At 45.9% G+C, this 16,169-nt stretch overlaps 1 protein-coding gene across 1 annotated transcript in view; it reads right to left on the bottom strand.

The window, feature by feature from the left end:
- Window positions 1-4,046: 4,046 nt before the first annotated feature.
- The window catches only part of LOC308582910 (deubiquitinase DESI2-like), a 52,234-nt gene continuing 40,111 nt past the window's right edge, over window positions 4,047-16,169 (bottom strand). Inside the window, exons 4-5 of the mRNA XM_081186495.1 lie at window positions 14,523-14,664; window positions 4,047-7,081 (exon numbers count right to left, since the gene is read on the bottom strand). Of these exons, the coding sequence (XP_081042621.1) occupies window positions 6,839-7,081; window positions 14,523-14,664 (385 nt within the window). The 3' untranslated portion in view covers window positions 4,047-6,838. The remainder of the gene's footprint in view (window positions 7,082-14,522; window positions 14,665-16,169) is intronic.

The raw sequence follows: 16,169 nt of genomic DNA, 5'->3' as shown, positions 1-16,169 counted from the left end.
TACTGTAGGTCAGAGGGCATAGGATGGCAGCCTGAGATTCTTAGATCAGGTATGCTGACACCAGGTGATTCATCTCTGTTCTAATGCAAGTTACGGTAGATTCAGCAGCAACTTCCTCTTCATCTATTTCACCCTTTTTTGAAAGCCTTGGTAGCTGCCTCTTAAGTGCCTCTCATCATGTTTACCAAAAGCTCCCTGATTTTTGCATGCACAAGTTAGTTAATGAGGCCCACTTGAAAAACGCACTTTGAGCACTGGCAAGCATTTAGCATTCTGTGCTGGCAGAATGTATACTTTTGAGGGTCAGTGAGGGCACAGGAGTAGGTACATTATGTCCATTTTCCAAATGAACCAAGGCTGGCAATATACAAGGCAGGGAGCTAAAGAATGAAATGTCACTTTGGTCCAGACACCATCACATCACCCCGGAAACTGATCTGCGTCATGCTAATGGGTGATTGAAATACAAATACAACAGCAGAAGAGAAAAAATAAATAGCATCATAGGGCACAAAAGGGTAGAAATAAAATTGAGGTGATTGTGTGTGTAACTGAACCAAATAAATCTATGTATACACGCAGCAATAATGGGAATTTAATGTTGCATCAGGTCAAGTGAAGAGATAATAATCACTAGGCTTTTGTTTAGCAAATTGCAAAAAAATATTTAGGGGACTCAGAGTCCCATGGGGAGTTGGGCAGCAAAAGCCAAACCCCAATTTTTACATCAATTTCTAGAATTATTTTTTTAAACAAAAAGCCTTCTTCTGCAATCAAATGCAAAACAGAAACTCAGCCAATGAATGCCTGCCATAATACTAGGAACAATTTGTTGCTATATCTCACCCCAGATTCCTCTTTCCAAGTGGATATTCTGCAGCAAGCTTTCCTCAGCCCCACCCAGGCAGGACTAAAGCCATGCGTAACAAGCCATTGCATGTAATGCACGTCACACGGCTGTTTGTTGGCAGAGATGAGACCTGGGAATGTCAGAGGAAGCTGCTTTCAACGGCTGCTAACTCTCCAGGGCAATAAAGGGGCAACTCAGCCCCATAATCCCCACCTCCCACCCTGAGGAGCAGCTCTAGGAATTTCAAAATAATGACATATCACCATCATGCTGATTCACATAAATATTGCTCAATGAACTCAGGAGAAAAAGACTGTGTGGTGCCAGTTTGGAGGATAAACAGAGAGCAGCAGACAATGTGGAGTCAGCAGCCCTGAACAGCCACAGGAAAAAACAGCATGTGACTGATTCTGGGCATGGCCATCTGCAACGGCAGAGGGTCAACTCATATTCAGTCTAATAATTACTTCCTAATTCAGATAGCGTTATTTTTTTTAAGCAACAATTTATTTAGACCACTTCTATACCACTTAATGTATAAAAAGATAACTCTAAGTGTTGTACAGAAAGGAGCTTATATTGGAGAGTTTATGCAGTGTGTGTGTGTGTCCATATATAGTATAGGTTCCATTTTCCTCAGAGACTGCGGTCACTTCCAGATGGCCTGTTTATTGAGAATTCATGATTTGCTTGGACAGATCCTAAATACAGTTCTCCACATTTCTGCAGCAATCTGCAACTAAAAAAAAAAGTCCTCATAAAAATTTGTTAGGACTAGTATACACATTTTCAGGACGCAGTTGTGACTAATATACACATTTTTCAAGACATTTTCTCCAGTACAGTGGTGCCTCGCAAGACGAAATTAATCCGTTCCGCGAGTCTCTTCGTCTTGCGGTTTTTTCGTCTTGCGAAGCACGGCTATTAGCGGCTTAGCGGCTATTAGCGGCTTAGCAGCTATTAACGGCTTAGCGGCTATTAACGGCTTAGCGGCTTTAAGAAAAAGGAAACAAACTCACAAGAACTCGCAAGACGTTTCGTCTTGCGAAGCAAGCCCATAGGGAAATTCGTCTTGCGGAACGACTCAAAAAACGGAAAACTCTTTCGTCTAGCGAGTTTTTCGTCTTGCGAGGCATTCGTCTTTCGGGGCACCACTGTATGGTCCATTTCTGCATGTTATTTTCATAAGCGTAAACATGTTTATAAAAAACATTTCCCTACTATATGCATTTTTGCTTGGAGAACTGCATTACAAAATTTGGAGAAGTATGAATTTCAAAGCACACTTGCGCTTTTGTTTGCGTGTTGATTCAAAGTATGCTAATTAGGTGGTTGCTCATCAAAATGCAAACAAAATCAAATTTCTACCCCATCCCTACTTATGAGTAAGTTATACTGCAACACTGCCAAGATCAGGCTACGGGAGTTGAAGCCCATGAGCACGTGAATTTCCAGCTATCTCCAGAACCGACTTCCTGGAAATTCCTCCTGGGACCAATTTAAGGTGTTTATGTTGACATTTAAGGCCGTAAATGACTTGGTCCTCAAATATCTGAAAGAATGGCTCCTTCTAGACCAGACATCCCCAAACTTTGGCCTTCCAGATGTTTTGGACTACAATTCCCATCATCCCTGCTCACTGGTCCTGTTAGCTAGGGATCATGGGAGTTGTAGGCCAAAAACCTGGAGGGCCGCAGGTTGGGGGTACCTGTTCTAGACCAACCTGCCCAGAGACCTCCAGGGAAAGCCCTGAAAGTGGTTCCTGCATGTAATGAGGTTTGTGGTGAAGGCCTGCTGGTGAATTTTCTTTGCAGTGACCTTTGGAGCGGCCTCCCTCTGAGGAGTGCCTCATCCCCACAATGATTTTCATTTGGCACCCAGTGAGGATGCACCTCTTTGCCCAGGTTCTTTGGGCAGGGTTGCGGTGAATTGGGCACGCTTATGTTTTTGCCGCCACTATTATATTTCATTTGTCTTTTGAACTGTGCCTTCTTGTTGTTTTACGTTTTCAGTTTTTGTAGTTAGTGGCATCAATGAGTCCCATTAGCAGAAGCTCTGTGGAAGGACTTCTACTTGCACTTCAGGGTTCCCCACTTCTCCTCCCACTCTATGCCCCACAAAATCCATAGAATCCTAGAATTGTAGAGTTGGAAGAGACCCTGAGGATCATCTAGTCCAACTCTCTGCAATGCAGGAATCTCATCTAAAGCATCAATGACAGATGACCATCCAACCTCTACTGAAAAACCCTCTGGTGGTTCAAGGGGATCAGGAAAGCCCCCAGAACAGGACTGAAGAGGGAGAAGAGGGGAGTTGTTCTATCAGGCCAGCTGAAATGTTTCTTTCTCACGTTGAAAAGCCTAACAATGTGTGTGTGTGTGTGTGTGTGTGTGTGTGTGTGTGTGTGTATTTCCACTTTGGAACCTGTGGTTGGATTAAAAGTATTAAAAATATTTTTTTTCAATTAAAAAATCCCAGTCTGCCATCAAGATTCATCTGTCATTTTTTGACACTCCTCGTACTACAAAGAGAAACTTTAGGATTTATGAACATAGGAAGCTGTGTTATACCGAGGCAAATCACCTAAGCTCAGTTCAGTGGTGCCTTGGGTTACGAACTTAATTCATTCCGGAGGTCTGTTCTTAAACTGAAACCGTTCTTAACCTGAGGCGCGCTTTCGCTAATGGGGCCTCCTGCTGCCACCACCATGCCGCCGTGTGATTTCCATTCTCATCCTGGGGCAAAGTTTGCAACCTGGAGCAACTACTTTGGGGTTAGCGGAGTTTGTAACCCACAGCGTTTGTAACCCACAGCATTTGTAACCCAAGGTACTACTGTATTGTCTACACTGTCAGTGGCTCTCCAGGTTTCAGGCAGGATGTCTCTCTCAGCCCTACCTGGAGATGCCAGAGATTGAACCTGGGACCTTGTATGGAATGCATATGCCCCAGGGCTGAGCAATGGCCCTTTTCTAAGCATCAGAACCTGAGCAATAACTGATGTCTGCACTCAGGGGCTAGTGTGCACTCAGGCTGAACCCTTTACTAGGGTTTCCATGTTTCAAAAAGTAATAATAATAATAATAATAATAATAATAATAATAATAATAATACCATCATGAATTTCTTAAGGAAATTCGCCAAAATCTACACTTTCGACGTAGGTTGCGATTTTCACCAGGACATGTTTCCAATGGGAAATTCTGGACGTACGGAAACCCTACCTTTACCACTAGGAAAGAAAATGAAGCTTGTACGGGCTTGTATTTAATGCAGCAGCACTGAGTAAGAACCCTGTCAGCGCACGAATTTACGCTGGAGCAATTAGACTTCTCTGCAACCTGCCCCCCTCCCCTGGTTTAGGGGAGCATGACCATTTCATCCTCACTGGGTATCAAGCTAAGAGGGCACTGCAAGGAGTGCTGCAACAATGAAAAACCACAGAAGATGAAAGGCAGCCGGAGAGTAGGATTTGGTGTTGCACAGGGTGCCGCTGAAATTAAAAAACCCAAAGTCTGCCACTGCCCCACACATGCAGAGGAAGATGAACTGATGCAAGGCAGCTTACTTTGTTCCTATCTAGCCTGGGCTGCCTTGGACCATTTGCAATCTTGCCACTCCTCCACTGCATCTCACCCTATGGGCTCTTGTTAACATTTGAAGATTTAATTTGGGGGGGGGGGAATGGGAGTCTTCACATAAGACGTCTCAGTGGTGTAACTAGCAGTGGAGACCAAGGGGTCTTGCCCACAGAGCTGCTACATAGACGGCATTTTCTCTCGCTTAAAGCATTTTGCCAAAGAACGAGATATTGGGGGGGTCACAGTACAAAGCTCACGGAAAAGGACACTTTGGAATGCTGGGAATGAACAAAACCATGCTAGGTATGATTAGGGAAAGGACTGGAAGGAAGGAACCAACACGTCATTATATAAATCAGGGGTGGGGAGCCTTCGGCTTGGGGGCTAAATGTGGCCTTCTAGGTCTGTCTGTTCAGCTCTCAGGGCCCTCCCCAGGAGCCATGCTGCACACTCTCTTCAAGGGCTTTTGCCTGGCTGGAATGTGCCCTGGAACTGTGATGCTGCCTCTTCCTTCCTGGATGGAGGGTGGTGATGCATGCATGAGTGCATATATATATGAAACCCATGGCTTTTGCATGACTGGCAGGTAACCTGCTGTAGAAGAAGAGTTTGGATTTGATATCCCGCTTTATCACTACCCTAAGGAGTCTCCAAGCAGCTAACATTCTCCTTTCCCTTCCTCCCCCACAACAAACACTCTGTGAGGTGAGTGGGGCTGAGAGACTTCAGAGAAGTGTGACTGGCCCACGGTCACCCAGCAGCTGCATGTGGAGGAGCGGAGACGTGAACCCGGTTCCCCAGATTACGAGTCCACCGCTCTTAACCACTACACCACACTGGCTCTCTGTACACAGGCACTGCCCACCTTTGCCTCTGGAATATACAGTTCCATTTGCCTTACCTTTTTTTTTTTTAAAAAAAAAAGCCAAACCTAACCTATTTTCAGCTGCTTTCAGCCCATTGGTCTAGCCACCTCAGTACAGTGGTATCTTGGTTGTCAAACAGCTTGGGTGTCAAACAAATCGGCTCCCGAACGCAGCAAAACCGGAAGTGAGTGTTCCAGTTTGTGAACGTTTTTTGGAAGCCGAACGTCTGGCACGGTTTCCACAGCTTCCGCTTGAGTGCAGGAAGCTCCTGCAGCCAATCGGAAGCCGCACCTTGGTTTTCAAACTGTTCCTGGAGTCGAAAGGACTCCCGAAACGGAATAAGTTCGACAACCAAGGTACCACTGTATAGTGTATTCTGAGTGCCAGTCTTAGAAAGAGGTCTTTGCTACCTGGATATGCCAGGGATTGAACTTGGGACCTGATTGTGTGGGGAGTGCAGATGGAGCAACATTTTCCTACGAAGAAAGTCTTAAGAAGTGGTGCTTTTATTCTGTTGTGAGCACCGGCCTCTGCTTAGGTACGTATTCAGGACAGCTCCATGCAGGGCTCAGGCTGAAGGCTTCATGAGAGCCTATCTCAGAAGTTACTATATTTGCAGTCATCCTCAGTCAGAGCCTTAAATAGGAGCTGTGACTCTGTTTGGGTAGCTAGCTCTGCACAGGCAGTTATAATCCAGCCACAGCTAGGGGGACACAGGTTCCTGGATTAAAGACCTGAGATTAAACCCCTGGATTTAAAGGCCTGAGAACCTCTGCTCAGAAAGGAGTTACAAACTTGACTATTGTGTGTCTTCCTCTCACTTGCTCTAATAAATAAATAAAAAGTCAGACTCACACATTCATTATTTTTTTTAAGATTAATTTTGCTATTGTAGTTGAAGGGTAACAAGTCCTTCGGTCTCTTATACAATATTCTAACTCACAAAATAATCATAATAATCATAATCATAATCTGCGGCGGTAGAAGGGCAGCACCTTTCATGTATCCTTCAGATGGTTTTTAGAACCTAGTGATGACAAAAAGAAAGAAAACTGAGGAGATAAGAGAATTAACTGGAGCTTGTTGCTGGTCTTGGGGTGAGAAAGGTAAGCTCTGATTTTGGTACTTAAAAGAGGTGCACTATGGGTAAGTTGCCACCTCAGAAAAACAGGAGAGAAGGTGTTTTGTGGTCACTGCTGGAGGAGGCAGGGGATTAAAAGAGTCCCAGGTAAGGGACTTCTCCGTGTGGCTTCCCTTCAGGCCTGCTGTGCCACATCCCCATGATTCCAGCAGTTTTTGTTTTGTGTATTTAAAATCAAAGAGTACCACCTAGCCTCAGGAGCCTAAACCCCACACTCTTTGACGGAGTTCTGGAGTGACGCGGCTGAGAAACAAGCTGTCCTTTAAAAAAGAGGCAAGGGTGTGCATCTTCTCCTTGAGAGGCGAGACTGTCCAGTGTCCTCAGAGAAGGATGTCAATGGCAAGTGACCAGGCAATGGGGCAGAGGCAGAGGCTCAGCAGGGCAGCTCAGCCAGGCACAGTTCAGACTCTTGTGTGTCTGCAGGTCCGTGAAGGGCCTGAGGCAGAGGCCGCTGCGGAAGTGGACGGGGATTCCTCGTCGGTGGTGTCTCCCTGCTCTTCCTTGTGGAGGCCGAGGCTGATGTGGCTCTGCAGGGCTGCTGGAGTCAGCCATTCCTTGGGCAGGCAGCTTTGCAGGAAGGGAATACAGGAGCTGAAGTAGGCCAGGCGGTTCACCCAGCGGGGGATTTCCTTCCCACACAGGATCTGGGGGAAATGGACAGAACAACAACAACAACAGGTAACCGTTATATCATAGGTGCCTGGTGAAAGGTGATTGCTCCGCACATGGTCACCTCCCCATGCCTGTTCATGTTTCCAGGGGTGGGGAGCATAGCTGTCAAGTTTTCCCTTTTCTTGCAAGGAATCCTGTTCAGAATAAGGGAATTTCCCTTAAAAAAAGGAAAACATTGACAGCTATGGTGGGGAGGTGGGAGAGAAATGATGCCACATGATCACTGCAACGTTCTATTTTGGAAGTGAAGCACACAGACCATGTGGAAGTGTCGCATAAACCCCGAAAGCAAAGAGGAAAACACTTGGCAAGTTGGCATTTCAACTATTTGGGCAACTTGTGATTGGGGGTGCAGTCAGGTAATTTGAGACTTTGGACTTAATGGTTTCATGGGGGGCACTCTTTAGATTAGGAGATCCAGTGGCGTAGCGTGGGTTGTCAGCACCCGGGGCAAGGCAAGTAATTTGCGCCCCCTAACCCTAACCCCCAGATGTTGCGCCCGGTGCGCCCGCCCCGCCCCCTGCACCCCCCACGCTACGCCACTGAGGAGATCTAACCTTTGATTTGTGAGTCTCCCCCACTCATAAGATTTTTTTTCTGGACACCTCCCCCACCCACCCCCCACCGCAAGACCCTGCTGACTTTGGCGACAGCAACTGCAAAAGATTTTAATGAAAGCAGACACTGCTGGAGTGAGTGGGATGCAGCAACCTGATGAGCATACAGTTTACCCTTCCTGGTCATTAGATCGATCATGTCATGAGCAGAGCGAAGGTAATAACCATAACCCCCTCCTCAGCGTAGCTGCAAGGATCAGTTAAGGAATGGGTGGCTGTGTGCCTGAATGTCTGTCTGTCTGTCTGTCTGTCTGTGTGTGCATGTGAGGGTGCTTGTGGAAGAGTTCTATGTCCACCTTTGCAACTGGCATGTGGACTCCAGAAGGTTGGTCAAAGGTGAAAGTGGCCTTCAGGCCAGGAAAGATTCAGTACTCCTGCTTTAGAGGGTGTGTACTACTTCTCTTATTTTAAACAGACACTGCTTGCCCTGTTGTGTTAGGCGGCCTTCCTGCTCAGTTTGCTGAGCAGGGCTCTGGACCTTACAGTTTTGTCCTGGCAAAACCACCACTTGCAACCTAAACTGTGTAATCCCCCTATATCAGGGCTCAGCAAACTTTTTCAGCAGGGGGCTGGTCCAGTGTACCTCAGACTTTGTTGGGGGCCAGACTATATCTTGAAAAAAAAGAATGAACGAGTTCCTATGCCTCACAAATAACCCAGAGCTGGATTTTAAATAAAAGGACACATTCTACTCATGTAAAAACATGCTGATTCCTGGACCGTCTGCGGGCTGTATTGAGAAGGCGATTGGGCCAGATCTGGCCCCCAGGCCTTAGTTTCCCTACTCATGCCCTATTTGGAAGATTTCCGGGAAATAAAACATACTCATCACTTCGTTTAAATACGAACATGCCCACATACCACCAGAATACAGTCCTAAGCTGGATTTGTTCAACATCTACTGCAGGCAGTGGGGTCAAGGAAGGAAAGACCATGCACTTCCCTGAAGAGGGAAACAGAAGACCTACAAGAAGTAACAAAACAAACTAGGCAAGTGGCAACAGGCCATAAAATCCATTCTACACGCAAGCTCTAGGGACAGAACGGCCTTCATCTTGCAGCGCTGAGAGAGCATGGCAAATGTGCAGGAGTGGAGAGGCAAGCCCTGCAATGCCTGCTGTGAAACAAGATCCCACGGCGAGAAAAGGGAGAACTAGAAAGCTTCTGAAACCAAGCCAACAGTAGCTGGCCTAGAGACCTCTGCAGTCATCTGGCTTTCTGCTTGGAAGTTGATCTAAAGAAGGTAACATCTCTGCCTGTTCTAGGACTGTGATTTTGTGGAACTAACGTAGGCCTGCCAGATCACCTCCTGGCTGGGGCTTCAGTTTCTATAGAACAGGCCTGAACAACTTCTTAACCAAAGCTAAAGCATCTGACCAGTCATGCCTTGTGGTGTGTGTGACACAGAGCATAGGTCAGAAGCAGAAATACTTCTGAATACTAGTTGTTGGAAACCATGGCAGAGAAGAGAGTCCTCTTGGGCTCAGGTTCTGCATATGGATTCCCCACAGGCATCTGGTTGGCTGGCTGCTGTGAGACCAGGATAGTGGACTTCATGGGCTATTGGCCTGATCCAGCAGGCTCTTATGTTCTTATTGTGAGGTGTCATACACCAAATCAGACCATTTCTCCATTGAGCTCAGTATTTTCTTCAATGGCAAGTAGTGGCTCTCCAAAGTTCCAGACAGAGGCCTAGCTTGGCCCTCCCTGGAGATGCCACAGATTTAACTTGGGACCTTTAGCAGGAAAAGCATGTGCAACAACATGTCTCAAACATGCCCCCTGGTAAGCTATGGGGGGCTTTGTAGGGCAAATGTTGTGAAGGCCTAGTCTAGATTGTAAGAAGAAGCGCTAAATGGCTTAGAACCAGGTTACCTCAGAAACTGCCTGCTCCCCTACAAAACCAGACTTGGAGACCTTGCTGTCTGTCCCATCCATACAGGAGGGTGGATACAAGAGGCAGAGCCTTCTCAGCAGTGGCCCCACTCAGTGGCAATTCACTAGGCTCCCTCCCTGTCTTTCCGCATTTTGAAGGGAAGCCAGCTTTTAATTGGTGATCACTGTTTTCTTTGGATGTTTGATGATGTTCTTGCTGAAGTTTTAATATTATTACTTTAATTATTGCTGTTTTTATGTGTATTTCCCCCCACACCTTGTTTTTTCACTGTAAGTTTCTTTGATTGTTAGTTTTTAAAAGGAGAATGGGTATGAATTCAAGTAGGCTGCTGTGGTGAGTCAAAGTTCTTCAGGCTCTGGGCTCCAAAAATTTAAACCTGCCCCTCTGAATAGAGCAGGGAAGCTTGTCAATGTGAATAACTGCAACTTAACCCAGCCTTCCTCAGCCTGGTGTCCTCCAGATGTTTTAGACTACAACTCCCATCACTCCTGAGCATTGGCCATGTTGGCTGGGACTGATGGGAGCTGGAGTTCAAAACACCTTGAAGACACCAGGCTGGGGAAGGCTAGTCTAGCCAATAAGGGCTCAGAGAAGCAAGCCTTGCAATATGTATGAGTCCCAACACTTCTGCGATCCAAAGAGCTTCGTTCTTTGGTTGAAATGCAGTTCTGCTTTTTTATGCATGAAAGTCCTTGAGATGAAGATTTTTAAGTACAGGGAGCAGCTGCAGGATGACAGGGAAGGTAACAAGTGGCTCTCTGGGGAAGGCTTGGTTATAATTAAGACTAAGATTACTGGTGACACTTGAGAATAATGGCTTTCACTCTGAATGGATGAACAACTGTAAGTCATCGTACAGTAAGCTGCAAGTTTACTGCATTGACACAAAATGGATTTTCTCCCCCTATCCCAGTAGGTGTTGCTACATGGCCACTGTCAGGACAGCCACAATTAATGGCTAAAGGAGTATTATGATTACACTGTGCTAGATATAAGATGTTATGTATTACGGCTTGGTATTGACCTTGAACAAGTGATGTGGGAAAAGCTGATCTGGCACCTATTGGCCTTGTGCTTACCAAACTGTATTAAAAACAAGGCCTGTAACTCTTATAGATATAGTAATGCAGCCGAAGTTTGGAACTGGAGAGTGCAGAATATGAACTTTCCCAGTTTGGAGCTTCCAGATAATCCCAAACCCTTCCAACATTCAGGCTTAGTTCATAATTACATTAGCATCAATCACGCTCATTGCTGCAGCTGCCCCCTTCCCTTGGCCACTGAAACTTTGCTGGCAGTGGTGGCAGCAAGACTTCTGTGACAGCTGTCATTAGGCCACAGCACCATGTTAGGAACCATATCCACGGCAAAGTGCCATTTCCCAGGGCTTCTGATTCCTTTCCTATTGCCACCACCACCACACCAATGGGACACAGCACATAATTCCGGGATTCTCCCAGGAATATTGGGCCACTTGGAGAGCATGAGAGGGCCCTCATACAGGATTCAGCTGCAAAAGTGAAACCTTCCAGCTTGTCTTTTAGAGAGACATTGCACAACAAGGTAGGTGGAAATTGGGTACCACAACTTGCATGAGTGAAACTGCTTTCTGCTCATGCAAGACTACTACAGAGTAGTATGGCTAGTGCCCATTGAGACTGGTGGAGCGGAAGGCAAGGAGGCCAACAGTAGGTGGAGACAGAGCCAATGACAGCAGAGCCAGCTAATTCTAGTTTTTCATAGAATCACAGCGTTGGAAGGGATCAAAAGCACCCTGTAGTCCAACCCCCTGCAATGCAGGAGACATTTGCCAAGGAGTGTGGTGGAGTCTCCTACTTTGGAGGTCTTTAAGCAGAGGCTTGACAACCATATGTCAGGAGTGCTCTGATGGTGTTTCCTGCTTGGCAGGGGGTTGGACTCGATGGCCCTTGTGGTCTCTTCCAACTCTATGATTCTATGATTCTATGATTCTATGATTTGCCCAACGTGGGGCTTGAACCAACGATCCTGAGATTATGAGTCTATTGACTGAGCTTGTCTCCATCCTCTTCATCGCTGGGTTCTGCAAGGGCAAGTGTGACACTAAGGAAGAGGGAACTGACTGCTCTGGCCACCCTCTGAACTGGAAGTAAGTAAAAAGGTAGGCATGTGGGGCCTGGCTGAGGACAAACTCATGGACCAATCTTCACAGCTATCACAACGGATAAAGTAAAGGTAAAGGGACCCCTGACTGTTAGGTCCACTCGTGACCGACTCTGGGGTTGCAGTGCTCATCTCGCTTTATTGGCCGAGGGAGCCGGCGTACAGCTTCTGGGTCATGTAGCCAGCATGACTAAGCCGCTTCTGGCGAACCAGAGCAGCGCACGGAAACGCCGTTTACCTTCCCGCTGGAGCGGTACCTATTTATTTACTTGCACTTTGACGTGCTTTCAAACTGCTAGGTTGGCAGGAGCAGGGACTGAGCAACAGGAGGTCACCCCGTCACGGGGATTCGAACCGCCGATCTTCTGATCGGCAAGTCCTAGGCTCTGTAGTTTAACCCACAGTGCCACCCGCATCCCTATCACAACGGATACAACTCCCAAAATGAGAAAGATGCCAGTGCCATAGGAAGAGAAGTGGCTCTAGTTGCTAAGATGCAAATACTTTCCACAAGTCACTCTATCAATCAAATCCAAGAAGACAATGTGGGGGAAAGGAACCTTCAAAATAATAATTGCACTTGAATCCTGGCCTGAAATATAATCACTTCCAACTTAGAATGCATCTACTTGGTTTGAGAGAGATGATATGGCAATTTAGAAAATGCCTCGAGATGCTTAACGTTCTGAATCGACACCCCACAGAGTCCGGGAAGAAAAGAACACATCACACGCCTACACAGCCCATTTCCTCTCTCAAAGACTTCGGAGGAAATGCAGCTCAGGTATACCTGAGTAATTTGACTTATTAAACTACACAGCTAAGCTGCACCCACATGGAATGAAACCCTACCAACCCCTTTTCCACTGCAAAGTGCCTTTGGGGAGGGGACTATGCATCTAGCAGGGAAGCAGGTGATTAACCCTCTCCCCTCTCAGTTGCCTTCCTTCTGCAGCCCTCTCCAGTTGCAGTAACTCTCCAACAGTTTGACTTCACCCCTGAAGGCACACTGTTCCATTGCCTCCTAAGACAGATGGATGCCAGTGAACCCACCAGTGTCCCAAACCTTGTTTACCTTGCAAGTATGAGTTTAAAACCTCATAGGACTAAAAGTGGGGGGGGGGACGGGGGGGGGGGACAGGGAGATACCAGTGGAAAAGTGATGGTAGGAGAAGGGTTAAGCAGAAGGGACCACCAGACTTCATTATTCACAGCTACAGTATGACAAGCAATATACCCAACTGTCAAAAGTTTTGCAATTCTTTCACCTGCGGCCCTAGAGGCTGCTGAACAGGTCGGAATGACTGATTCGGCCTTTTCCTCTCTGCCTCTTTCATTATGTTAAAAAAAAAATGTAGAACAGTTTTATAGCAGTCAGGAGACACATAAATAGCTCAGGGAATGGGGAGTTGCTGTGTGATAACAGCAGTTTATGACCTTTTCTATGACACCTCATATGGATTGCACATACAAATCTGAAAGATATCACAGTTGAGAGCAGGGCCATGTTGGATTCCCCCCCCCCCTTTTGAAAGTGGAAAGTACAGTACCAGCTCTTTTAGTGAGAGCAGCTCTACTCTGTGATTTCAAGAAGGATGCCTTTCAAACAAAGCAAGTTTGTGGCTCCTAATCAATTTCCTAATTATGGACACTTCATCTCAAGGATGCATTGCCAAGGAGAGCAGCTGGGAGCAGCAATCAGGAGGAACTGATGAGTAATCAGCGTTAATTTGTGCAACTACAAAAGGGAGCAGGGGAAACATCAGCTGATCACCAAGTGCCTTCCTGGTCAAAGGTCTTGTGCCGAGGGATTTCGGGTTTCATTCCTAGTGCAAAGGAGGAATACCGAACGATTTGCATGGTGAAGACTGGGGCCCCAAATGGCGTATCCATTCTGGGGCAGAGCAGCCATGAAAAAAGCTGAGCCTGTGCTGCTGTTTCAAACTTTTCTGGGCTATGGATGACCTGATACTAATGGGAGTTCCCTCCCCTCAAGGCTAATTGCCTCCCCCCCCCCCATCCCTAATGGCAGGCCTGTTTCGAGAAGTTTTTAACATTTGATGCTGTATTTTGTTGTAAGCCACCCAGAGTGACAGGGGCAACCCAGTCAGATGGACGGGGTATAAGAATTACTACTACTACTACTACTACTACTACTACTACTACTACTCCAAAGGCCCTATAATGTAATGTAAGGGTACAGCTCACTGTACTCTTGCAAATCAAGTGAGATCAAGGCACCATTGTGCTGATTGATATGGTAACCAATGAGAAGTATGGCTATCGTATTTGCAATGCAAACAGGCAGAGAATAGGAAGCAGCGGTACAGAGCGGTACAGAAGTATGTCCATATTTTGGCTCAATGTGGATTGTGAACCCCTTGTGACTCCTTTAATTGCCCTTCATCCACGCAGTGCTCTCCTCCAGCTACTGCTGTCCCATACCTTTTCCTCCCTAAATCTGGAGATTCCCTATGCACTGAACGTCCAAATAGGAGAGCTACATTGATTGTGTCTTTCTACTTGTACATAGATACATTATGGCCACCCTCATAGCTGTCTAATTACCCATTGTAGACCAGCTACCACTCAGTGCTATGCTTGTAAAAGCTCTCAAAGGGTAAATGCCCATCAGGCTAGTGTGAAGGGTGATTGAAGGACAATGTTCTGACCAGAGACCTGTTCATGGCTGGAAGCGTGTTGGCCAAAGTGCCATACAAGTACACTACACAGAAACAGAATGGAAGATGAACCAACCTCTGCCAGAGCAGCTGAAAAGTGATTGCAATTCTTGTGCATGAGATGGTAGGCATTGCCCTTGTACTCCTTGCCCAGTTCCTCCATGATTTTATCCACATCTTCTTCTGTAAAGTCTGTAGTGCCCAAGGCAATGGATTCTCTGGGTTAAGCAAAGGTAAGCATCAAAAGCAGGGAACATTCAGCAAGATAATCATGAAAGATTTTAAGGCAGCCCAGGAGAGAGACACTGTAGTACAGATATATTTTACCTGGCAGATAGAGCCAAGGATGGAGTCCTTATGGAATGTTGGAACAGAGTAATGCTACAGACTTAAACAGCTTAGAAAGTAATCTCAGCTTAAAAACAACACAATAACCTCACACAATTAATTAGAAACCATTCTTGCCATGCACACAGGATATAGTACTAGCATAATCTATTTTTATATTCTCTTTTAAAAGAGAAAGAGAGAGGAAAATATGCTAAACAGAGTGTAGGTTTGAGCTCTACTGATATAGTTTGGGGTTTAAACTTCACATAGTTTAAAAATGTTTAATGGTACATGCAACAGGGCTGAGTTTATAATATTTCTTGTAAGCTCTCCATTCTCGAGCCTCTGCATCAGCAACTTATGCACCAGAAAACCAATGGGGGGGGGGATTAAGGAGATGATTTGGGTAGTCAAGACCCACTCTGGAAATGCAAAAGTCTGGCTCATTTTCATAAGTCTGCCTCAACGTGCACTTTTCTAAATTTACATTCTAGCTTTAAAATTTGAGGTGAGAGATAATTTTTTAAATGGAACCAAGGTCTATACCATATAGGGTTTTGTACATGAATGAAGTATTGGACTGGATGCAATGACATATCTGTTTAAGAGGACACTATAGTGGAAGTTTGGGGGACTATACAAAAACACTCTGGGTCTTGTATTCCCTGCTGGTGCTGCCTTTAGCAGATGGATTCATCATGCTGCATGGCACAACTTGCTTGGGTAACATTTATGTATATAAATTGTGATTGCACAGAAAAATGTGTGATTACAACAGATTGCCCCAATATTTTTTGTCTCTTGGGCCAAAGTCCTTGGCACATTCATTGCTGTTCATTCTACTTGGCAATAAATGCCCTGGCCCATGGGCGGTAATGTGAGAAGTCTCAGACCATTTGGAGGAGAATCCCATGCTATAGTTGCACCCCAAGCCAGTGCCATCCCAAAGTCATAGATGAAGGATGTTGGCATGGGGCAAAGCTGCAGCATGGGCTCCTCACATGTGGTCCAGGGGGGAAACAGTGCAGCAAGTGGTGTCAGCATGAGTAGGAACAACAAACTCCAATTCCTGGCTTAGTATTACATCTGAAAACCAGAAGCTGAGTTTTCATTCATTCCAAACAAACTATATTGAGAAGCCAAGGTTTGATCTTGGTTTACCAAGCATGGTTTGTTTGAGGAAAACAAACCAGAAACTATGGTATACTGTGATGTGCAGGTTGACCCAGTGTGTACATAAACCTGCAAGGAGGTGATATGCTGGGAAGATTTTTGTTGCTGTCCATCTTGTGTATTTAATGACATAATTTAAACAGGAACGTGGGAGTCATTCACACATTCATTAACTATGGTTTACTGGGATGTGGGAATGCTGCCACCAGTTGTCAGGTGC

Source organism: Podarcis bocagei (assembly GCF_964188305.1).
Source record: "Podarcis bocagei genome assembly, chromosome: 1".
NCBI classification, from domain to species: domain Eukaryota; kingdom Metazoa; phylum Chordata; class Lepidosauria; order Squamata; family Lacertidae; genus Podarcis; species Podarcis bocagei.
Note: the sequence above shows the minus strand (reverse complement) of the source record. Positions and strands in the feature narration are given on the sequence as shown.